The following is a 25596-nucleotide window of genomic DNA, read 5'->3' as shown; positions in this document are numbered from 1 at the left end:
TTAATCTGCTCTCACAATCCCAAAAGTTACCTCCATGCACGTAGATCTCCAGAATGCTTAACATTCAAGAGCAGTGCATGAAAGGAAGGTGTGGGGAGTTGGGGGTAAGCCCCTTCTTTCAGATAACCAGTGACAGGATTAGAGGGAATGGCCTCAAGTTGTGTTAGGGGAGGTTTAGGTTGGAAATGAGGAGACATTTTTTCTCAGAAAGAGCAGTCAGGCACTGGGATGGGTTGCCCAGAGAGGTGGTGGAGTCACCGTACCTGGGGGTGTTCAAGGAAAGGTTGGATGTGGTGCTTAGGGACATGGTTTAGTGGGTGATACTAGTGGTAGCGTGATGGTTGAACCAGAAGATCTTGGAGGTCTCTTCCAACCTTAATGGTTCTATGATTCTATTCTATGATTCTATGAGTTTGCCTTGTCTTGAAATTTATGGGTTGGCATTGAAGACCAGAGCCCTGGCACTGTGCAAACATAAAAACTTGCCACAATTTAAACAGTCAGCAGCGTCTTGTCTGTGGTATGCATGAACAACCATCCCAGTCCAACTTACAGAGACAAATCATTCTAGAACCCCATGCTCCCTTTTGAACCTATTTAATATATTAATTCCCAATGCCACTTCAAGAGGTGACCCGGCGTGCTGCTGAACACTTTTCAGCCCTTTCGCTATTCAGGAAAGCAATAAAACAGGAAGGTGGTGGATGACAGCAGACAAACCTGGAAAGGGAGCAGCATCCTGGTGAGCTCCCACAAAAAAAGAGAAAAAAGCCACAAAAGAACTGGAGTGCAAGTGCCCAAATACAAGTGCTTCACCTCCACAGCAGTTGTAAACTGATTACAACTTCATGCTGCTCCTGGGTAAAGATGGATACTCCTGGCTACACTGATGATGATGATGTAGGAGATACTGTTACGGCAGCTCGCAACCAATTCAAAAAGAATTAAAAATAAATAAATAAATAAGGAGGTACTGGTGGATGACTGCTGCTTCTGCAAGGCATCATAGCAGTATCTTGCATAGAAATGTGCTGGGTTTAATGAGAAAAAGAATGGTATTAGGTGTGGGATCATTTGATGAAATACTAAAACCACAATTTTAATTGGTGGAAAATAACTGAAATGCTTTTCTTGCCTATTGAAAAAAATGCTTCAAGATGATTTGTAGTGGGTTGGGGGCAGAAATACTTGGGATGTCATCTTTCTGCCTTTTCTATCGCTTTCTCTTATAGTGAACACCACTTGTTTGTGTGTTTGCCGAGCTTTGTTTCTGTTGCAGGGGATGAGCGAGGGTCAGGCTGTGACCCGGATCAGCAAGCCTGTGATGTGACTCTCTAGACAAGCAAGTGGAGTATTTAGTGCCAAATATTTGTCTCCCTTTATCTATCCTCCCCGTTCAAAGGTTGCAGGAAGTAAATGGCTCGAAATTGTGATTGTATCTTTTTTTTGCCTTTCATTGCAGATAAACTTTGACATTCACAGTAGCTCTGTTTTCCCTGCAGTGATACAGCAGTGTCAGTTCATAGCCAAACAGTGCCTTACAGCTGATGTCCAGTGTTAATCTTAGCCTAGTATTTCAGCAGTCCCTGTTCTAGAGAATACAGATGGTTGCAAGTTTTCTGATGAGAATGTTTTTCTTTACATTGAAAAATGATGACTCACAAAAACTCCAGCTTTATCTTGTGGGAATGTACCAATTCTGCTAGGAAACTCTTTTGGGGAAAGGCTTCTCAGGTCCAGGAAGGAAATTTGGGTCAAAAATGTCAGACACTTTAACGGAACCAGCCATGTCCTGGTACAACATCCATCAACGACCACAGAGATCACGGTGCCATTCCTGTGTTTGACACCAAACCCCTGACCTCCTGCCTCCCAGCAGTCTGCTGACTGCAGAAGGAATGATTTCTCTCTGCCATGCTCTTGCATCAAAGGTTTGGAAAGTACGTGGTTCTGTCCTGATACAGAGCAGAAAGAAAAGTAAGAAAATGCTTGTGGGATAAGGAACTTTTTTTCTTAGATTTCCTGGAGGATGGATGTCTTTTATGAAATATACGAAGACTTTTCCTAATTTGTGCTAGCATACTATTTAGTAATAGAAGAAGTGTCACATTATGTAGAAGGTGTGGATCTGGCAAGCAGGAGAATCAGTTCTAGTCCTTGCCTCCATCACTGCGTGGTCTTTTCCAGGTTATTCTACATTGCTTTATCTCTGCTGGTGGTTTGCCAAACATTTTCAGCAGCAGCCACACCACGTACAAGTGAACAGCTCTTCCAGCGGCCCATTCCCATAGCTGGATGTCCCCTGAGGCTGTGCAGAGCCATCAGTGGTGTGTATGGGAGCTGCTCTGAGCTCAAATGACCTGGTTATTTTTAATCCAGGTACTTCCTCTCCCTCGTTAGCCATGTGACCACACAAATGCTTGTGGTGGCACAAGTGTTGGGGTGGCATAGGGACAGGAACAAGCAATGGGAGGCGATGGAAGACTGCCAAAAACAAGTTCATCCAGATATGTCCTTGGTTTTTCTTGTGCGGCATTAATAACAGCTATTTGTCGTAGATTAGCACTCAAGCCATGGAAGAAAACAGCAGTTTAACAGCTATGTACTCATAAAGCTGCTCATTAGGATTTTTTCAAGCATTTCTCTGTTTGCTTGAGTAGATGTAGTGAAGTAATTACCAATCTTGAATATTTTACTGCCAGCTCTTTGTCGAGATACAAATCGGTTGGTTAGTTATGGGTAAAGTTTTCATTAGGATTTAAGCTCTTCAGACATTTCTGAAAATGTTTCTTTCTATCCTGCTGTCTAATCTGGTATCAGGATAGCAGAAATCCTATTAATTAAGGTCTAAGACCTTTCATAATCTTCCCCGACTGCAGAATGCATTTACCAGTGCTGTTCATCAGAGCTGTGTCCAGCGCAGGATAGTGCTGCTCCTCTGAACATCAGCCCCCACACACATGAGAGCACGATGCACTCAGGTTTCTGCCTGGGAAGGACTAAATTGTCCTTTAAAAGCAGGGATTATCCATGCAGTCTAGCATTTTGAGCTTCAGTTTTGGGCCAGCAGGAGCTGCCTCATGGCACTTTGTGTGCTCCTTGAAAAGGTGAGCTGTGGGCAGAGAGGTTGGCACTGAGAAAGCATCCTACACATCAGACCTGTCTTCTGTGCTGTCAATATGCCATTAATATTTGTCATCTGATAGAAACAGTGAAAAATGTGTGCCTGATGGAGTAGTATGGAATGATATGCCTGGTGGAAACAGAAACTACATGGAACTGATGAGTTTGATAAGAGTATTTAGTATCTAAGTCTAAACCTGATACGTGGTTTATAAAGGATTAATAGTGGCAGTGGAGTTTTCAGGCCAATGAATCTAGTAGGCATGGGCTAATTAATTAATACAGTAAGAATGCAAACTGGGAGAAACCCTGAGTTTGTATACACAGTAGGTTTTATACACTCTGTAGATATATACACTGTATAAGTACAGATTCAGTACCAAATTCATACAGAAGAGCGTGAATCATCAAAGCCCAGCAGCTGTGGTGTTCTGGGGGATGTACCTGCAGGTCTGGATTGGCACAGCCCAATGCTACCTGCACCCCAGGACTATTCTGGGGCCTCTGTGGCTTTGTGTCCATGCTTGCTTTCCTCTCGGACACCCTGTTTCTGGCTCTATAATCAAGGTGTTACTGGTCTATATTTGTAAGGTCTATTTTTAGTTGCTCTGACATGGAGAGCAACTGCATGAGGGTGATAAAAAACGGCACGTGGCTCCTTCAGCAGGAACAAACCTAAGGCACCGTGCCTGGGGACACAGGGGCAGCTGGAAGCAGGGGTGCCCTTGCAGATGGGAGCTGCTGGCAAACACCATGCCTCCACAGCCCCTTGCCTGCCCAACCCACTGCCATCACACATGTATGAATGGCAAGATGCCTGTGATCTGGGAGCAGGCATTTGTGCAGGATGAGGGCATGTTCTGTGGATCCTTGCCTCATTTTTCGCTGGGGTGCACATGGTAGTGTGTATTTTGCCAGCTTAATGTGCCTTCTCCTTTTCTCCCCAGGGAATGGCTTTTACACTTCAAGAGAGGCTGCAGCTGGGAATTCACGGCCTCCTGCCTCCCTGCTTCTTGAGCCAAGATGTCCAGGTTCTCCGTGTCATGAAAAACTACGAGAACAAATCGAATGATCTGGACAAGTATGTCAAAAACATCTTACTTCCTCCTTCCTTCCCCCTTAATTTACAGTTCTTTAAAGACCTCAGGAGGACTTGAGGATGCTGTTTCAAGGCACATAGATTTCCTTCAGAGTCACTTTTTTTCCACCTGTCAATACCAGGAGTGTTTATTCTGGCCTGTCTGTTGTCACCTCAGTTACATGCTGTCGTGGTCCCACAATAGCACCAGTATTTGCTATTCTACTACCATATTACTGGAGAGCTCTGATGTTAACCTGGGGGTTCACTGTCCTTTGTGTACAAAAGCACAACAAAAAGGCAGCCCATGCCCCAGAGTACTGGAGTGGTCTCGTGTGCTGCATGCACTTGTCTGTGTGCTCTCAACATATTCACTTAAATACGGAACAGAAGAGCAGAAAGAACCTGCCAACTGGTAGGAAAAAATATAATACAAGAACCGTGTCGTATATTGATATTTTTGTCTTCTATTTTTCAAATATGGAATTTAGCTATCCTGTGTTTAGTGATTTAGTAGTTGAGGAAGCAGGATAATGGAGAGAGGTTTTGTGGAAATATTTTAGGAAAGACAGTGCTTTGAAATTTACATATTAATATGCACGTGTGTATATACAATCTTATAAATTGCATAGCAGATTTTGATAATGAAGATTATGCCCCACTCTGTTTCCATTGCATTTGTGTCTACTGCAAATCCAGAAATTTTGCTCGAAGTCTCTGTTTGTAATGTATCTTAGTATTTAGATGTATCAGGGCTTTGCAGAACTGTGTATATACGGAGTGAGAAGACTATTGCTCTTTATGAAACTGTCATCATCTAGAAATACTGATATATATCTATTTTGTTTTGCTTTTGGTTTATATATATACATATATTTATTTTTTTAAGGTATATTGTTCTTATGACATTACAAGACAGGAACGAGAAGCTTTTTTACCGAGTGCTGACCTCAGACATTGAGAGATTCATGCCCATCGTTTATACCCCAACAGTTGGCCTGGCTTGCCAGCAGTATGGTTTGGCTTTCAGGAGACCACGGTGAGTGAAAAGGCTGTGCTAGGCCCTTTTTTTATATTTCTGTGAATGTTTCTTTTGTATTGACTGTCCATCTTTTTGTGGGTGGCCTGAAACATCTGAAACTTCATCCCTAATCAAAAGATAGGCTATCAAGCAGCTTCATGTGTGTACATCTGACGATGAGCTGGGGAGTTGAGAATAGCTCTGCCTTCTTCCTATAAACAGTGAACAGAGTGGTTTTGTTCTCAAACAGTACAGTACAGTCTGTATAGTTTAGCTCCAAATGTCTCTCTGAACTTATGGTTGCACCACTCCGTCTGCTGTCTTGGGAGCACTGAGCTCTTTCTGCAGTTCTGGCTTTTTAGTAATTGTTGGATTTTGGATACATTGTGCTGATTTTGAACTTTAGTATGCACCTCCACAAAGCACCTCACAAAAAATCATTTTCATAGGAGATGATGCTCTGCATCAGTGCCCTCCTCTGTGCTCCAAACAGTTACTGAGAAAATTCATGCAACATTAAACACTGTGTACCATGTTGGAAGGCCCTGTTCTGCATAATGGCTTTTAATGATTAATGTTTGGATAAACCTCTCATTACCATTCTGAAATACATTTTAGGTTTATCCTGAAAATTCAACAGCAGGTTTTAGTTTTCTTTGCAAGCTTTTTATTTTTTTTTTGTCCTTGAAATGTACCAGTAGGCAGATAAACACTTTAGCTTTTGCTAGAAGTTTTCACATGCATGAGGTTTAACTGCAGTTTCAGCTGATGGTAGTGTGATGGATGGGGAAACTGAGGAAAGTCATACTAACTGACTGAAGGTCACAGTGGCGACCATGAGGCAGATGTAAAAGGTGTGAGGGCTGTGTAGAGAGATAATGAATAGCACATATAGATAAAATTGCCTTGGCAAACACATTTGCATCCTGCAAATCACAATTTTCTAGTAAATCTATGTTTTCATCCTCATTGCTGAATTGCTTCTCTCACAGAGCTTAACATCAGGACTGCTTCTGGGCCTACATGTGTCCCAGGTAATTGTGCCCTGCCCCCTGATACCCAAATTCTGGATATGCTAGGCTGTGGTGAAGTGAGTCATCTAGTCAAGTCTTATACACATCCTCTCCTCCTCTTCCTCAGTGCATATGAAGAAAACAAAGAAGGAGTTGCCTTTTTTTACAGAGGGAGGACACTTGCTTCCTCTGGGCAGGGGAAAAAGGTAACAGAGACCAGAGCCCAGGCTCTGTCCCCATGGGTCAAGTTCTGAGTTCTGTAAGGTAGGGAAGAGCACACCACCACTTGTCAACTTACTAGATGCACAGCAGCCAGTTCCTGACCCACAGCCCCATGCACAGCCATTACATCTCTGGCTTCAGCGTGCCTTTACCTCGCAAAAAGTTCAGACGAGATTTGGGAGTTTTACTTCTTTTTGTTTCCAACCCTGCTGTTATCCTGGGGAAAGCAGAGGTGTCTTTCTGTATGCTGAACTCTTTCTGAATTTGTGACTATTCAAGAATTCCCCTTCTTTCTCATGTTTTAAATCCACATTATTTTACCACTGTGGTAAGAACATCTGTTCCCCTTGCCAGGCAGTTTTGCTGCTGAACTTGGGCTTGGAGATGCTCTGGATTGCAGCCCATGGCTTCAGCAAAAAGGGCAGAGCTTCATGCCCTTAGTACACCGAGTTTCCATGGCAGGGAGTTTGTTTCTCTGATGGTGCAGAGTGAATTTCAGTCTAGCCTCAGATTTGGTTTTAATCAAAGTCGTTTTAGCAAATTAGTGGTATTGTTCCAAAAAGAAAAGAGCTATTGTGCAAAGTGATGAGATTAAAATGAGCATTCATACATGCTTATTTTGTAGATCTGTGTCTAATTGTCCTACAATAAATACCTTCTCTCCTGGACCAAGTAACGTACATTGGAAGCTTACCTGCAAGGCACGCACCTCAGGGTAGGATGCCAACACTTTCTGCTAAAATTATTGGGACCTGCAGGTTTGGAGAGCTCAGGAATTAATATTAAAGATTAAATTATTAGCTTTTCACATATTAGTTGTCCTAAGCTGCATTGATGATCAGAGAAGGTAATTCTTCTAACCTATTTTTTTTTTGTACCAGAAGGTTTTTAAAACAAAATGATGACCACATAAAACTTACACCATGATATATTTCACTATTGTTTTAGGAAGAACATAGTGCCTCGAGCTGAAGAGGTTTTCCAAGCCACTCAGTTTTGTTTTGCTGTCACAGGAAGCCTTATCATAATCCTGTTCATTAGCTGATTGCATTTTATTTTAAATCTGCAATAAAGCTGTCCTACATGACCCATTCCACTACTTAACTCTCATATGAGCAGAAAGTATTTTTCCACTAACATATAACCTCAATGTTCTCTGCAGATGTAATCCCCTCTACAATAGCCTTTTCAGAATGGAAAGCTGGGATCGCGTTCAGCCTGGTAGTTTTCTTGCCTGTAGCTGTTGCTGCTACATGCAGGTTGTCCCACTCTGGAGTCTCCCTTTTGGCTATGTTTACATCACAGAAGAGTGAGCACCGCCTCACGAGGGAGCGCTGAGGGGAGTGGAGCAGATATCTTCTTGCTTTTGCTAACACATCCCAGCGTGCCCTCATCATTCTGCTGAGTCATACACAGTGGCTGGTTGCTTCCTTGTCTTCTCCCTGTGAATCCTTTCTTTGATGTTATTACCCCTCCAGATACGTGCAAATTTATAATTGTGCTCATCACTTCTCCTCGCTAGATGTTCTGCTGTGAACTTTGTCTTGTTGGTTTTGGATCATCTCTCCCATGAATCAAAATCTCTCAAAACCTCCCAGCTCAACTCTTTGAGCAACAGGAAAGTTTGAATGTTTGCTGAAGCAATTACCTTTTCATTTAAACTGTCACATTTAATGCTCTTGAGCAGGCAGGGGCAATGAAAGATGTCTCAGTTTTAAAATATCCCATGGTGCTCCAACGTGGATTGACTTGTATACAACACAGCTTATGCTGAGGAGGGAGGTCTCTAGAATATTATGCAGTCTTTCTGCAGCCTCAGCAGCAGAAATTAGTGACCTGTGAATGCAATAAGCCTCCTCCTGCTCTGAGGTCTCTTTTAGCCCCATTAGTGCTTGGTTTTATGTTTGAAGGCTGAACCTGGTAAGATTAAAGCACAAGTAACTTGCTTACAAAGCAAGTCTCATATAAGAGCATCCGAAATTATCCCCAAGAGGTCCAGCAGGGCTTCTCTCATCAGAATACATTTATCAGTGTTGGCATGGCTGCAGATTTTGTCTGCCATCTACTGCTGTCATAATCGCGGGGCTCGATGCCTCTTTTACCTTTCTGATCTCTGTGTACAATCTCTTAAGGACAAGCTTTTTACCTGCACTTCTATACAGCTGGTGTTTGGTTTTCCTCCCACGTTGGGGCTCCAGCATCCTGTACAGGTAAGCAGGCTTACCTGCTCCCAGTGGGATTTGGCACCTTCTGTCCTTTCCTTTTCTAAAGCCAGGCAGCCAGCAGTCTAGAAACACAGGTTTGCTCTGTTTAGCAGTAGAAAAGAGCTACTAGAAAAAAAAGCACTTGCAAACATCCAATTCTTTACATCCTTATCTGTGATGCCTGTAGTCTGCCTGGGTAAAGGCCCTGCCTTCAGGTGCCCCAGCAGGTTCCTGTCTCTGCCTTCCCCATATGTAGGAGTTTGCCTTTCTCTAGAAGGAGTCCCTTTAAATTCTCCAAGCAGGCTTTTCATCTGCTAAGGCCTCAGGCTTCTTCCTGCATGGTGGAAACTCTAGTTTTTAGAATGTCTGGAAGAGACGTGGAACCATCAAAATATTAAGAACATTCTGGCACTGTCCCCTAAGAACGCTGAAATTTTTGCTGGAAGGTGTCTCTGTTGAATCACTTTTTTCCTATCTTGTTTCCCAGACAGCTCCCTGCTGAGCTACCAATATTCACTTATTCAAAGTCATGCCATAAACATTAAAATCTTCAAGCCAAAGTACAGTTTTATTTTATAATAATTTATTCTGTGTTTTTAAATTAAAAAAAAAATAGAAATTGTGTAATCTGCAAGTGCAAATTGAGTGCAAGTTGAAATACCAAACTATAGGACCTCTGTCACATTTGTGGTCAGGACATTGTCAAAATCTCTCCTCAGTGCTAAAGCAGACCATTAAACAAGCGCAAGAGAAGAGCAACTGTATCCAAAGGGAAGTCTTTCTAGCTGTGGATCCTGCCTGCATCAGTGGCCAGTAACAGGTACAAGAGGAGTGTAAATGTAGGGTAGGCACATGTGCTCACTTCTTGTGGGCTTCTCAGATTATGCTCCTCTGCAGTTGGTGTCGTGGGGTCTTGGGGTTGTAGTTTTCTTAGGAAAACGTGCTGCCATGTTTGTCTTCAGAAGTTCTGGAAATAGTGTCCCAAGGTAACAAGAAGTGTAAGGCGTGTAGATGCTCAGGGTGACCTGGCCCTGGGGGAGGTTTTTGTGGAGCTGTACAACTTCAGATGCTGTCCCTCCTTGGAGAGGGAGCTCTGTGGTCCTCCCTGACATTGTTCATGTGACAGCTTTGCCAGCAGTGCCAGGGTCCCCAGCACAGGGCTGCTGTGGTCACGGGCCCTGAAGGAAGCAGCCCCACCTGATCCATCCCTGTTTATTCACTCCTCCCTTCCACTGCTCTTGTGCCTGCACAGATGTCCGTGCAGCTGTGCGATGATCTGGTTCAGGAGTAAATCGGAGTAGATCCAAGTCTTTTTTGGGCCAGGCTAGCAGTAATCTGGATAGCCAGTTCACCGTCAGCTGCACGAAGAGTAGTGCTGACAAGGGGAAAGGGATGTGCAGAAGCAGGAAAACAAGTTGCTGAAGGCTTCGGGGAGGCAGCTTTGCTCATGGTGATGCCTTATTGTAGCTGGATGCAAGGGAGATGTTACCTTAGGTACTAAGGAACGTGGACCTAAGGAACGTGGGACCTTTGCTCTTCAAAGTCTGGGGATCCTTTTTCCTCATCAGAAATTTTCTAGAGTGAGGGAATTAAATATAAGAGAGCAGGGCTTGCAGCTTTCTGAGACACTAAACAAAGAAAGAGAGGAGGAATCTTAGTTAATTGATCCCATTAGCAGAGTCACTGTTATCCTATTAAATGCTTCCATTAGCCCTGAAAGTCTTGAGACTGTGGTTGGGAGTCCTTTTTGCTTTAGATTGAAGAAGCAAAGTCCTCTGCAAAGAAAAGTGCATATTATTAAGCATATTAATGCATAAGTGCATAGTATTATGACTTTTTTCCCCTTTTGCTTTTTCATTCTTTTTCAGCGTAAAATGTACTTATAATTAATATTGTGGAGTTCCTTATACAGCACTGGACTGAACACTTGCAATGCAGTTTAAAAGGTATTTTTTAAGCTGGAGGATCAGTTTCACAATTAAAAAATAGTGACAGAATCTTTGAAAAGAGACTCCATATTTTTTCACAAAGAGAAAGCAGAGAAGAGAACTTACTTCAGGGCATGGAATCAGGGTTTTAGTTCTTTCATAACAGTAAGAAACAGTTTATTATAGTGGCATAAGCCCACAGCCTGTTCAGACAGCAGATAATTCATAAGCATATTGGTATTCAAAAATACAGAGCTGTCAGTTGCTCTGCAAAAGCTTTTGGCATCCCCTGAGAGAAGGACTGGAACAGGTTGGTGCATCACCACCAGAGGAAAGCTAGGGGGACAGACAAAACTTGCCTGGGTTCACTGTCCTTTTCTGGGTATGTAAATGTCCTCGAGGACTGGCTGCAGAACAATACAAAACATGTTGGGATGAAGTTGAGTTCAGAGAATGAAAGCTAACAGGATGCAGATGTGCTAAAATTAAGTCTGACAGAATAATGATCTTTGCCCCTGATGAAAAACGAAACATCAATGAAACAAGTGAAACATCAGTCAATCTACAAAACTGTCTTGTCAACAGATCTGGCTCTGCTGAGGGCTTTTTTTCAGTTGTGTTGTTCAATCAAAGCAGCGGGAAATAAAGTTACCTGCCATTTCTGGACACGTTAACCCCAGAACAAACAGATGTTAGAACAAAGGCGTAAACCTCATAGGTTTGTCACTAACCAGTGAATTGCCTGCGATCCCTCTTCTATAAAACAGTGAAGACCAAAAGTGAGTGAGAAGGATGGATTTTGAGTTGTTGGCCTGAAACTCATGTTTTGAAATCCTTCTAGGTGGTCCGTAATTCTTGCAAAAACACTGGCTGTCATAACGTTTCATGTTGCCACCAGCAAGGTTCAGACTGCTTCCAGAAATAGCTGAAATCAGTGCAGGATGAGTTTGATGTGTTTTATGATCTGTGTTTAAATAACACCACCATGAGCAGGCTGGTTTTGTAACAGGTGAAATGTAGGGATCTGTGGAAAGGACCATGGTGTGCAGTCAGGAGGCCCTGAGAGGCTGGCAGGGGTTAAGCTGGGAAACAGTCCTAAGTTTGGGACCAGCTTATGGAGCAACAAGAAGAGCATGGATGGAGAAGGTGAGGAGGAAACACCAAACACAGAGGGAGCCCAGGGCTGCTGTGAACACTCAGCCTGTCTCAAAACCCCTGCTGAGAGATGGTGGAGTGGCTCAGGAGCTCCCACTGCTTCCCATGTGCTGACCCTGCTTTTCCCAGGCAGGTTGTTTCAGCATGCTCTACCCCCATCCTTGTCCCAGCTCTCTTCTCGCTTCAGTAAAGTGGCACACAAAATGGGGAGAGGAGCTAAAGGAGCTCCTGGGCATAAGGACAGAAAGGCTTTTGCATCACCTGTGATCTCAGGTACTGTGAAGACTGGAGACATAGGATGGATATTGTTGGGGTTATGAGGTTCTACCAGGCTTGTTACATTGGGATGGATATGAAGAAGGATTCAAATAGGTTTCTTCATTAGAAAATTTGTCAGTGCTCTTCCTTCCATATCTCCATTCTTCTCTCTTTCTCCCTTACTTTTCCTAAGAAAAAATGTACATGAAAAAGCTCTGACACTGAAGAGACACTTCTGTGGACATAAAGTCTTGGGCCCACTATAGTTAGCAGCATAATCTCAAATTAACTTGTGAAGGTCAGGCATTATCCTGCTGCCAGAGATGATTTGGATTTTGTTGAAATTCCCTGGTTTACCAGGAGAAGCTCAAAGGAAGAGGTGGAGCTGGCCAAAAGAAGCGTTTGACCTGGAGAAGGAAATTCAAGAGGATGTGTTCACATTTAATCTGGCATAAATCTGTGCTGCTGCCACAAGGAACAACCCCACCTTAAACAAAAAATGTCAAAGGCAGGGAGGAGGGAGAAGAAATATTTAGAATAATGAATACCAGGATGTAAATTGGAGGGGAAATAATACCAACTATCATGAAAACCTTTGATAGCAATATCCATTGGGCTGTAAAACAGCCTTCCATAGACCATGCATTGTGACTTGGGGACAATTTTTAAAAAGGAACAATTTTTTTTAACTGGTCATTTATATATTTATATTTTTAAATGTTGCATTTTTATTATAAAATTTTAATTGAATTTTTATTTTTTGCTTCACTGCAAGGCAACTGTGAGATTTTCTGTCATGCTGCTGTATAATAGCTGTGCCAGAGCACTCTCATCCTCTAGTAGCAGGGCATCCATGTCTGAAAGAGAAGAGAAATCAACAGGCAACATGAAGAAGTGTTTTGCAATTGCCACAGATTTTCCCAACAGGTCTATGGTCGACACAGAGTGTAGGGTTTTGTGTTTTGGTAAGGTAATTCTTGCCTCCTTGTTTTCTTCTGTATTTTCGGAAGTGCCTTTTTGCTTACACCAAAGGGAAAACTGCATGCAAATACACAATTCAAATACACAATTCAAACATTTGGACAACGGGCAAATCACACACATCTACAGCATATGACTGTGGATGACTTACTGTAAAAGCTCCTGATAGGCTCTGTACTTGCTACAATTTATGGGACATAAAATAATAAAATAAAATAAAATAAAATAAAATAAAATAAAATAAAATAAAATAAAATAAAATAAAATAAAATAAAATAAAATAAAATAAAATAAAATAAAATAAAATAGGTGAATTCACTAAGACAGAACATGCCAGGTTAGATTTAACTTATTTGAAAGTTCATTGCTATGCTACTGTCAATATAATACTTTTTTTTTTTTTTTTTTTGGTCAAACTTTGTCCTGATTTTGTGTTCAATCTTGGGGTTCCCTACAGGGTACTTTAAAAAGCAAAGGTGTGGGTCTTGGAAGAAATTTCTCAGTGCAGGAAGGAAATATAATCAGGGTAGGATTTAATTTAGCTTCCCAGAGAGTTTTGATCCCACTTTAACCTCTACTATGAAGGAAAATAGAATACATTATGTGCTTAGCAGTTACAAAAGATAAGGGCTTCTTGGTCAACATCCACGGGCAATAGCACTGGTTGCCCATCCCAACACATTTCTCTTTCTAATCCTGTCATCTTCCAATTGCTGAGATACTGCCAGGGTCCAACACACAGGCTGCTCTAGGATTCAGCCTCCAAAAGGCAAAAAATAACAGGGGTTAGCCAGCTTTTCCTGTTCTTGAAGTTGTTCTTCAGATGGGGGCTTCAAGCTGCTTGAGCATGATGAATTTAAATAGAGCAAAGGATGCTGAATTTGAGAAGTGCCTACTCTTGCTGGTTGGTAGGATCCTAGGGTCGTGTTATCTTATGTCTCACCTCAAAGCACTGGTCTTTACCCATGTGCATCTGTAAATTTATGCATAGGTGTCAGAGGAGCTATGAGTGTCCTGGATTCATGAGCGAAAAGGGAGCTCTGGGTGCTGAGGGTTAGCGAAAATCAGCCCCCACACTGCAGACCTGCTTGGCTCCTTCCCTGCCCTTGGCTCGAGGGGCTGAATCCCTACACAGACCTTCTCAGAGCTCCTCCTAGACACCACTCTTGAAACACCAATGATGAAAATGACATGGAAAGAATCGTTTTCTGAAGCTTTGAAACACAATCAGAATGTATCTGTTGAATTATGCCATGCTATGACAGTTCTCTGGTTAAACCTTTTCGTCCTGAGAATCCAGTAGGAGCAAGCAACTTGTAACAAGCCAGAAGCGATGTGGGTTTGTCCGCCTCCTCCCTTAGTCCTAGACTATGAGTAGCAGAGATTAGTTGGGAACCTAATGCCACCCCTCCATGTTTTTACATTGCTGTGTAATGACCAATATCAGTGCTTATACTATGGTCTTTCTCCACCATTGTCCCCATGGGGAAGAAGAGAGGGCTATTTATTCTTCAGGCTGTTTCCTGACTAGCACAGCCAATGAATCCAGAATTCTTCTAAACACTGTCCACTGTCCCCTTACACTTCCCATTTTCAATACTTTTTGTTCCCTTCCACATCCCTTTGATCTCTTCCCTTATCTGCCTGTGCTCCACCATATACCCCCACAAGCTGTTGCTTCTCCCCTTCCATCACCAGTTTTCTAGGGAGCAGTGAGCACAGCTTGGGGTCCCCTCTGTTTCCCTGTCTCTGCATTTTTGACCCTGAGACCCCCATACCCATCCTCTTTTTTCATATGTTTTTCCCTGCAGGCAGCTTCCTCCTGCTGTTCTGCTTTCTGCTTACTCCTATAGCCGAGACAGGCTGAGAGGCTTTGCTAGGGCTGGGCTAGTGAGGGCTCGGTAGGGATGAGGTGTGAAGGAACGCATGTTGTGTCTGGCTGCAAGCTGTCTTTTTGGCCAGCTGTCAAAGTAATTGTCAGGGGCAGGTCTGTGTTACCCTCTCCAGAGTGCTGGGGACACGAACTCCTTTATCTTTTCCCTTAATCTCAACAGTGATTTCTATAAAACAGCATAGGAACAAACAAACATCTTTGAGACCTTTGCCTTTCTGATAAATTTGTTTCAGATGAACCAGCAGGTAAGAGGGGACACAGAATGATTACATAAGCTCCCATTTCCTGGAAAAACAGCTAAAAGTAGTGCTGAGTGTTACTGGCATGAAAGACTTGGACATGGATATGAAAGCTTAGCTTTAGGCTCTGATCTGAACCATCCTGCTGGGGCAGGGTTTGGGTTATGCCAAAGAACTTGAAGCACTGCAGCTTCCACTGAAGGCTGTGCGCATTGCTCTCTGCCTTTGGGAGCCATTACCCTTATGGACACATGCAAATCAGTCTGTTCCTGATCTTCAGCAGTTTCCTACAGCTTAGCTGCTTGCCTTCCCTTAGGATCACAGAGAGTTCCCTGTGTGTGTATAGGGGGTTATGGAGAGTGAATCTTCCATCAGTGTACCTTGGAGCCTGCATCTTCTGGCTCCCACACTTTTGGTTTTCCTGCCTAAAATATATGATGACAAGTTTAAAAACACTTATAGTACTAATGCAATCATTCACCTCGCAGGTTATTTAAAATTAAAACTCATAGCATACTTAAATTACAGGATTTTGCCTTATGGATCTCTATAAATTTCATCAGTAGTTGACTGTACTCTATTTCTGTTATTTTTCCATAGCACCTCAGTGCACTGCTCAGTGCCCTACAATTTACAAACAAAATTATCTAAACCAACAGAAAGTTCTTGGCTTTTATTGTAAACAAATCTGAAAAAATAACTGGTGAATCACCACAGAGATTTTGTCCAATGTGATGATAAGTTGTACTGTATTTAGACAAATCAGTGCATGCTAGCACATACTTTCTCTCCAAAGTCTGTAGCCCTCAGGCATTTATAATCTTGAGCTCCCTAAAAGAGCCAAGCAATTTCAAAGTTTATTTTGTTGTTCCTGAAGGCTCTTATCCTGTTCTGGCAGAGACCTGAACCAAAAAATCAACAGTAGGGGTGCAGCTGGTGGAAACGTCTCTAGAAACTCATGTTGCTCAACCTGTTAATTTTGTGCATGAGTCTTGAAGGTGTAAATAAATAAAACCAAATGTAGGGCTGTACTGTAACCACATTTTACCGCATCTCTAGGACAGACTAGCCTTGAATCCACAGAGTGTGTCATCTAGCATATTCTTCTGGCAAGGCAGGGACAATTTTCTGTGGTTAGCAGACAATGAAAGACAAGGCTGTCCGCTGATCCCTCCTGTGTGTATGTCCCACACAGCAGTCTGTGTGTATGTTGCAGCAGTCATCTGGGCTTCAGGTATAGTGCAACCAAACCCAAAACAGCACAGAGTGGCTTACAGGAGCAGTCGGCATCCTTCCACAAGGACAAGCCAACTTGTTTTCTTTCCTGAGCATGAAGATAATTTTGCCAGGTGAATCTCAGCATCATTCTGAGACAGTCTTGCTCAAAGCTTTCCAGGAGTGTTGTGCCTTTATGCGAGGCAATGGCTGTGATCACTGTAGAGGGCCAGCTTGTCCCATGTCTTTCAAAGGTGATATTTGAGTGATCTTCAAAGGTAAGAGGTAAGATCTTCCAAACCAGAGCCCTTTACAATGTATGATATCTCAGTGCGGGTTTCTGACCAGTGTCTCACAACTTCTTCATTGCTGTTCAGCAGCAGCCTCATGCAGGCCGTGGATGCTGGCAGAGATGTGACTCATCTCCTTTGTTTGTTGCTTCTTTAAATAATGGCTTCCCGGGGACTTCCTACCCATTTTGAGGGAAGTTCAGGCCCTACCAAGTCAAAACAGTCAGGGACTTTAATGTGGGCAGGTCTTCATGACCTTCAGTTTTTCAGATGTTTAACCTTTGTCTTGAGCATTTTTATTCTGCGAATGAGCCTTTCCTGTCTGGATGAAAGCACTGAATTATGATGCCTGCCTGTCTGATTTAACTATTCTGAGTATATTTGTTTTCTTAATGCTGACCCACCTGGGTCAGTCCTTACTTGTGGAGCAAATTCTCATCATAACACCCAGACTAGAATTTAAGAAATGGAAAAAAAATGTAACAAAAGTTTGATTTTTGTTGCCATATTCATGATTTAGCCTTCCAGTTCATTACATGCACACACACAGAACAAGACTCCTTGCAAGTGTCCCTGTCTTTTCTTGAATGAAAAGCAGTGTGTATTAGGGACGTTGGCTACCATTTTCATTTTCTTCCCTTCGTCAGTCCCTCTTCTCAGGAACAAGTAGTTATATACAAAGAATGTTGGTAGACAATTAAAAAAAAACACATCCTTGATGCTTCTTGATGCTTCTGAGATCTGGTAAAGAAGACTGATGGATGGATTGCTGTGCATACAGCACTTGGAATTTGCACTTGTTTTTGTGTTCTTCTTGCTAGATACCAAACCTTGACTGAGCCTGACCATTGCAGTATCTGTAAAAATTGGATAGTAGTGTGCAAATACATTCCTCCCTTACTGAGAAAGTATCCTCCTCTTCTTAGAATAGTCCTTCTAAAGTAGTGAGGGAGAAAATGAGTGAAGGAGGAAAAGAAAGATGAAGCTGCATTGGTTGGGTGGTTTTCTTTGTGCTTTTCAACTCTTTACAACTCCTGAGGTTTTTAGATCCTTCTAGAGGTGTTTCTTTTCCTCCACAAGGACATAACTACCATAGAAATATGTTCCTATCTCAGTCAGTGAGGGAAGTACACATGGAACAAAGGCTAGCTTCATGCCAGTATACAAATCAGTGAGCCGGTGCCATCATCTGCTCTGCTCTTCTGTGCCTTTTGACCAGGATGGTAACGTTGGTCAATATAATTGCTGCCCGTCATCACCTATGATAATGTAGAGAGGCCATTAATTTTCTGGGTATAAACAGGCAACTAAAGTCATCAGTGCTACCCAAAACCACAGCACAGAACAACACTGTAACAGAAGTACAACAGTGGCCAAAGAGCTTTACATGGAGCCTAGAAAAGCAAAGGCATGGACTGCAGTGGATTTCTGTTTGACTACATGTCAGAGGCAGCAGTAGGTATAAAAGTGGGAAGAGGCAACACCACGAGTGCTGCAAGCACAACTGCAAAAGCACTAGCAGTTGCTGAAGAAAAAGGAGAGAGGCTTTTGGGTAGAAAATGAGGAGAGATTTGGAGCTGTGAGGAAATAAGTTGCGTAAGCTTTTTCACTCCACTCTGTGTTTTGGGAAATGAAGCTTTGCACATTCTCTGTTAATAAACAACAGTGCTTTAGAGATAACACTCCTGGCTCCACCACACACTGTTTCTTCTAAGGAGAAATAGCTCACAATGCAGCATTGCTAACCATGAAGATCAGAAAGGGGAACACTACTTTGCCTTTTTGAAGAAGTAACCTCTCATTGAATAAAAGCATTACAGAATATATTTTTTATATTCTGGTAACATTTGCATGTTACAATTTGCTCCTTCCAAAATGTCTTAAAGAAATTAATGTTATTCTAAAAAGCTACCATCAGTATCTGGTATTGCATCCTTGAATCCAATCTGTCCTGTCTCCCTTGTCCCTGAACTCCTTCTAAAATGAGCCTTGCAGTTCTGGGATTGTCTTCACTGTGTGTCTTTCATAATGCCATCAGAACTGCCAAAATTTAACCCTTACAGCAGGATTCTTCAACTTGTGTGCATGGTAAGCTGTGTAGCTTTATAATTCTTGGAGCACTTCATGCAGCCAGAACAAAACCAGAAAAGAAAAGAAAATCTCTCTGGTTTAGGCATGAGAAAACGTGTTGTGTGGTGTGGGTGAACATATCCAACCGCTCTGACAGATTCTGCAATGATGGTCAGCAGTCTGCAGAATCCAGCAGTCCAGTTCAGACAGCTTGACTTGACTTGCTGAAATCCATACAGAATTGTTTCTGTGACAAATTAATAAGTAGTAACACTCCTTGAGGTCTCCTGGATCCTTACAGATGTGCTCAGTGACACAATGAAACCTAGTCTGACTTCCACTGTAACTAAGGAAGGCTGTAGTGAAACCAGTGATATTAATGGAAAAAAAAAAAAGGAGACTGAAGCTCTGAAACCCTAACAAATGCAGAGCGAAGCACTCCCAACTCTGAATTACCTGCACAAAGTTAACAGCTCCGCAAAAGCTACTGTTTAGCCAGAAATAGCAGTACAGTTTGTACATTCTCATTTTTACTATGCTCTATTTCTTGTATTTTTACCCCTTTATGTTTGTCTGGCTTCCAGCTGTACACATAGCTTCTTCTCCAAGGGAGAACGGCTAAATCCATGTAAAATGGCAAGTGCCTTGGCATAGGTGAGTTTTGAGGGCCGGAAACCCAGGATATTTGTGCACCTCACACAGTGCCCATGTTATGTGACTTGATTGAAACCACTTACTTTTTTAGCCTTTTATTTTAATTGAATCATTTTTACTGAATCTCAAATGGATTCAAGTAAAACAGCTTCACTGACTTTTCATTTATCTGAAGCATTTTATCAAACATAATCTCAAGAGAGATGGAGAAGATACGGTGGTAAAGGCAGAATTTGTTGTTTAGTTTGCATTCTTTCTTCAGAATGCTTAGCCTGCATCTTTTCCTCAGTAAAAGAAAATCAAGTTAATTGATTTTCTTTCCACTTGAATGTTTCTTATTTACTAGTGGTCCACATGGACCAGCCTGTCTCTCTCAGTATTCAGAGCTCTACCTGCTGTCCTTCGAGGCACAAATAAGCTTTTGCTCCTGCTACCTCTCCTATAAACTACATACCCATGAGAGAAACCTGGCTGCTACTCTCACCTATTCAGTCATCAGCAAACCTTTTGCTGAGTTCAGCGTGCACAGCTTGTTTATTCCTTCTGCCTGGCTTGCAGAAGTGATTTTAGGATAGATTAACCCTCAGCCAATTTCAGATATCTCGCTGCAGTGGATAAGTTGGCCACCTCATCTCTGTGGGTAACCATTACTGTCAGGTGCACGAGCATGACTCTTATGGGGCTCACTCAGAATGAGGACTTACCTACGACCCCTGAATGCAAGAAGTCACTTTTTGACTAAAATCTGGTATGTGCCTCTGCCATCTTCTTAAAAACACGGTGAGGTTGCTGAGCTGGCTGTCAGAGTCATTATTTCATAGTGCCTGCATCTTCCAGCTCACCACTACCAGAGTCACCTTCTGAATGCCTGAACACCAAGTAGAGGCCAGAGAGCTTGGAACAGCTTCAGGAATGTGCTCCAGCTGGGTGCCTAGAGGCACTGGAAGCTTTTGTGTTTTATTGAAACTGGGCCTTTGGCTCTCTGGTTCAGTGATGAAGGAATATATGAGGCTGTGCCCAGTTCCCCATGCGGTTGTGTCAGTGAGAGACATCACATTCCCCTGATGGATGGCCCTTTCTGCTCCTAGAGGCTTCCCTTCCAAAGCTGGTAGTGCCATTAGTGTGCTAATTGTTAGTCTAAATTAAGCCATCCAGTTTTGCCCAGAGTAAAACAAGGAGCAGTTTTTCTTCTGAAGTGCTCTATGCATGTGACTGCAGAGGGAAGCAGCTAGGACTGAGAACCTGGTCCATGTCACGGTCTGAATGCAGTGTCAATATATGTCATAGCCATTTTTTTTCCAGAAAAGGGTCCATGAAAGCCAGCATATGCAATGGAGGGTCCTGCTTAACATCAAATAAACATAATATTAAGAAAGGGAATGCAAATTTTGAGAGGGGTGCTTGGTTCTCAGCCACCAACTCAGCTATCAAAGCCAGGCCAGTCCTTCCTCAGGCAAAACATACCATGGTGATAGCAGGCAGGGCCCTTCTCCTGAGCAACACAGAGCAGTCTTCAGGTTTTAAAAGGCCCAGACTCTCTTCTCCTTGGTCCAACAGGAGTGGAAACCGTTCCACTGTCCTCCCAAGGAAACAGAGTCAGGAGCTCTTCTGAGGCAGTGGGCATTTGCCCTCTCTACTTTGTGTGAAACAGTTCACTGCTCACCTAGCAGCAAGACTGGTGGTGGGCAAACAGTTGGGTTTCAGCTTCTGCTGTGCGCAGTGAGTGTCTTCCTGAGGTTGAATAGCTGGTGTACTCGTGGCAGTACTGAAGCAATCAGAATGTGTGAGGCACACAGCTAGACAACTAAGAGGTTGCCTTTATTGTGTATGGAAAATGCTTATTGAAACCATACCACTCTTTTTACAAGCATGTCGTAACTTGAAGTATCTGCAATGATGTTACTAATTTGTGCTTTCAAGTCTTGGTTAATAACTCCTCTAAACGTGGATGGCAGCAATACAGCACCCCTTGTTTATGAAGATTAACATCTGTGAATAATGCCTTTGAGATAGGCCATGCGTATGTGATTACATGTAGTTCATTGGTTACTGGGCACAGATTTAACTGTTTATTTTATGCTGAATAAATGAACCATTACTTTCCTTCTTTGTATTTCTGATCTTTCTCTGTGATTGTGTCTTGATCAGTGTTGAAGTCAGGACTTTTATTTTTCTTCTTTTCAGAGAAAAAGGCTTTTTTATTAGGATTCCCACAATTGACCGTGGGAAGATATCTGCCCTCCTGGAAGAGTTGTATGAGAGAAGTCCATGCCAGAGAGAGTAACCTAATGATGTTTGTTTATCCATCACTTATAGGGACTTAAAATGGAAGTTGTTTTCAATTCTCTAAAAATAAGACTTTTACTAGCTCACATTTCACTTTAGAACCCCAAACTGTGACCTGATCTGAACTTACAGGGGCTGAACAATAGTAGGGACGTGGAAGCAGCAAAACGCATTTCTCCATTGTTCCAGCTGCTTTCCAACGCAACGCTAATCACCAGCACAACTCTTGCTTTTGTGAGCAGATAACAAGGCAATGAAAATGTGTGCCTCGGCCTGCCAAGAGAAGTCATCAAGTTAGAGCCCCTGATTTGTGCTGATGAGCAACGTAAGCAATTTACCCTGAGACACATATAGAGGAGGCTGCTGCTTTGGGGTTAGCACTGCTAAAAAAGAGCATCAAAAAATCTCAAAGTATCTGAGCAGAGATTAATCAATGTGAATAATACTATCTTGGATGTTGGAAGAATCCCTGGTAAGGATACTGTTTATGGTAATAACAGCAAAGAGGAGAAAAGTAAGCCACAAGTCTAAAGCATGTTCCAAGAATGTTGTCTTCTAGTTCCTAATTTTATTAAAAAGAGAGCATTTTCATTTAAATAATGATGACCTTTGTGTTGAGTAATGTTTAGTTGTAGTGCAGTCAAGTATGCTATTGCCAGTGCTGATACTTTGTACTGAGGCTTCATCCAAAGATTTATTTTTCTGTTTCATTTCTTGTAATTTTGGATGTTTTTCATTAGGTGAATGCAAGTATCAAAAATTGGGGTGAGATATTCAGGAAAAATATGGTGTTGCAAGGGTAAGTTTGATGTGGTCAGAATGTTCACATTACATGGGTTCACAATGACCACTGATTTTGCAGTGACAGCAGAGGTATAGCATTTTGTTACTGAGTGAAGTCATATATAAATATATATAAATATAAATAAAGCCTGTGTTATAGACAGCCACTATCTCCACTTCTTAAATATGAGCCCTTTTTAAGGTATCTGTAAACTTGGCCCCAAGGCCACAGCTACTTATCAAGCTCAGGCTAGATGAACAGAGCAAGCCAAACTTTTCTTGACATGTTTACAGTCCCTTGAGACAAAGATCAAAAGGGGATACAGTTGCTAGGAGCAAAACAGACTTCTCTGAGATCACCTGGCATAGCGTGGCAAAGGCTTGGTGAGAACCCCAGACCCAGAGGGTCTATGCTTTAGACTGGCTCAGGCTGGATTTAACTTCAGTTCCTTACAGTATAGTTAATACCAAAAAATGTCGTTTGGACTCCCGGTACAGTCTGTTGATATAGACTGTATTCTGGAGCAATTTCTGTATTTCTGGTGATTCAGCTCCATCCTGGAGCCATCTCTCATATAGGCCAGGTGGTCAAACTCTGGAAGGGCTTACAAATTTTTGGAGCTCAGTTGACTAGAGAGGGGACCCAAAATGTCTAGCTCTGCAGTTGCTGATATTGGTAGCTGGGTGAGAAGGATGATACTTCAACTGTTTGAAATGCCAACAATAAGCTCCTCATGAAAGACTGTATAAGAAGGGTTAAGGTAAAATCATCAGGCTTCCTTGCAGTTACCAGAATTATTTTAACAAGAAAGCTCTTCTGAACTAAGGCAGAGTTTGCTCCACAAAACAATGACATTTCACAAGGGTGAAATGTGCAACACCAGTGGCTGTTGAGTAAAGTTGCCATTAAGGGTTTTGAGCCTTGGGGTTCTGAAATGAGAATTAAACTAATTAAACTTCATATTGGCAGTCTCTTGTCTCCTTTCCATGAAAGCAAATAGCCTGTTTTTGTGCTCTGTAGCTCATTTCCTTGAATTTTTAAGTTTCACCTGTTTTATTTTTTCTTGGAGTTTCTAATTTTATTACAAGTGTTTTTCTTTTTTTTTTTTTCTTCCCTAGGGGATTGTTTATCACCATCCATGACAAAGGCCATATTGCAACAATGCTAAACTCTTGGCCTGAAGAAAATATTAAGGTATGTGGCGTGTCTTCTATGGGCTTGGAAATTCAAAGGAGTTGGGTGCAAAATGGATATTGAATGGAACTATTTGGAATTATTACAGAATTACCTATTTGAAAGGACAAGATAAAAAGTTTTCCCTGCTTCAAAGAGTTTCCAGGCTAGTGGTTGGACCTAGGAGAATCTCTCATGTGTGCATGTAGTCAAGAACATCTTTATTAAAGGCAGCAGGACCTTGGTCAAAAAAACCAGCATGCATGATAATAAATTCATACAGAATCAAGGCCTTGGTGAAGATTTGAGATATAGGTGTTGAAGAATACTGTGGCTAACTCACAACCTGTTAGATATACAAAGGTCTTTAAGATATCTCTGTAACTGACTTGCTTGTAGGATTCTTCCCAAACCCAATGAGTCATGCAGCATCCAGAACACTCCCAACTTTGCAAATAATGTTTGATATCCAGCAGCTGAAGAAATTACTGACATCCCACCTAACAAGTGATCTTGTGAAGTGTTTTTCTGTAGGGCTCAGGGCTGGGCAAGTCCCTGGCATAAAATAAAGTCAACACTTTAGAAAGGTCATGCCAATTGCCTCCTTCCATCAGTTTGAAAGTACATGTGCTTGGGAATTTCCCTGGCTATTGACAGAGGTTCAGTCTCCTATCAATAAGCTGTTTCTTCCAGGAAGAAAGTTTGGAAGCAGTGAAAATCTTCCAAGCATATTCCATTTCTAAGAAGAAGAAAAAAAAAAAAAAAAAAGAAAGAAAGAAAGAAAGAAAGAAACTGAACATGTTTCCAGAAAAAATATTTTTTGTCTTTGGAACCATAGAGAACAAATGCAAACTAGATATTTTGTCCTTGCTCTGTCCAAAAATCTCAGTGTTTCCATTTGTTTCTGATCAGGATTGAGAGCACAACTCATTATGGCCAATAGGTATGTTTTTGCAGATGGGGAAACTGGCACAGAAAGATTAGACTGTTGTTGAAACATCGCTCTCTGGCACCCAAACCAGACCATAGGAAGGGCAGTAGTCCATGAAGGAGATTCAGACTATCTACTTTATGAATTTGCCAGACTACAAAGGTAGCTAATTACATCACTATCTGTGTTTTGGGCCGCAGGGTTCCCTATGTGTTTGTACAGAGAATACTCCATGCCTGAACTGGTAGGCATTTAAACACTCGAGATTTTCAGATAAGTAGGGAATTACCTGAACTGCATCTAAGTCCCTGGAGGGACCCAGTATTTGAACAGGCTCAGACCACATGGAACACTAGCGGCAGTAAGTGCCATTAAAGGCAGTGAAGAAACATCTGGAGATGCTGTCCCACTTTTTCCTTTGTGGTTCCTTAGAGCTTCATGGCAGTAGCATTGACTGTGGCAATGGGAAATCTAAGTTATATGTCTGAGTCCTCTGCCTGGAAGGGCTGGAATAGTTCTCTGCTGTGCTTAGCAAGCTCAGCCAAGCTCTGATGTGCCCCACCTCCACCCCTCCTATTGAAGCTGGTCTGCTCTGAAAGAATCAAAGGGACAGAAGTGGAATGAGCAAGAAGCCATTTCTGAGCATAATCATGTAGGACAGTGTTTCTTTTGTGTGTCTCTTCCAGGGTGGCTAATGAATCTATGAAGAAACATTGGATAAAATGTGGGAAGCACTTATCAGTGCCTCCCCTTGTTGGTTTTCCCTCTGGTTCATTAATTTTGCACTCTTTTCTGCACCATGGCCCAGCTAGAGCAGGAGGAATGCAGGGAATCATACAAGATATCATTGTGATAGGATGTTATCCTGGGAAATGGATTCAAACCACTTCAGAATGAGGATAATCTAGAAATGTCCTATTCCAAGACAAGTGTGCTGCCCTGCAAGCTATTGGATTGACTTCCTTCCTTCCTTCCTTCCTTCCTTCCTTCCTTCCTTCCTTCCTTCCTTCCTTCCTTCCTTCCTTCCTTCCTTCCTTCTTTCCTTCCTTCCTTCCTTCCTTCCTTCCTTCCTTCCTT

General features: G+C 42.2%; 1 protein-coding gene across 1 annotated transcript in view; it reads left to right on the top strand.

Moving 5' to 3' along the window:
- The window catches only part of ME3 (malic enzyme 3), a 126758-nt gene that overhangs the window by 61659 nt on the left and 39503 nt on the right, over window positions 1-25596 (top strand). Inside the window, exons 2-4 of the mRNA XM_082774968.1 lie at window positions 4071-4204; window positions 5091-5240; window positions 23534-23609. Of these exons, the coding sequence (XP_082631094.1) occupies window positions 4071-4204; window positions 5091-5240; window positions 23534-23609 (360 nt within the window). The remainder of the gene's footprint in view (window positions 1-4070; window positions 4205-5090; window positions 5241-23533; window positions 23610-25596) is intronic.

This window comes from Aythya marila, assembly GCF_965140915.1.
Source record: "Aythya marila genome assembly, chromosome: 1".
Lineage (NCBI taxonomy): Eukaryota > Metazoa > Chordata > Aves > Anseriformes > Anatidae > Aythya > Aythya marila.
This window is presented reverse-complemented; position numbering and strand designations above follow the sequence as displayed.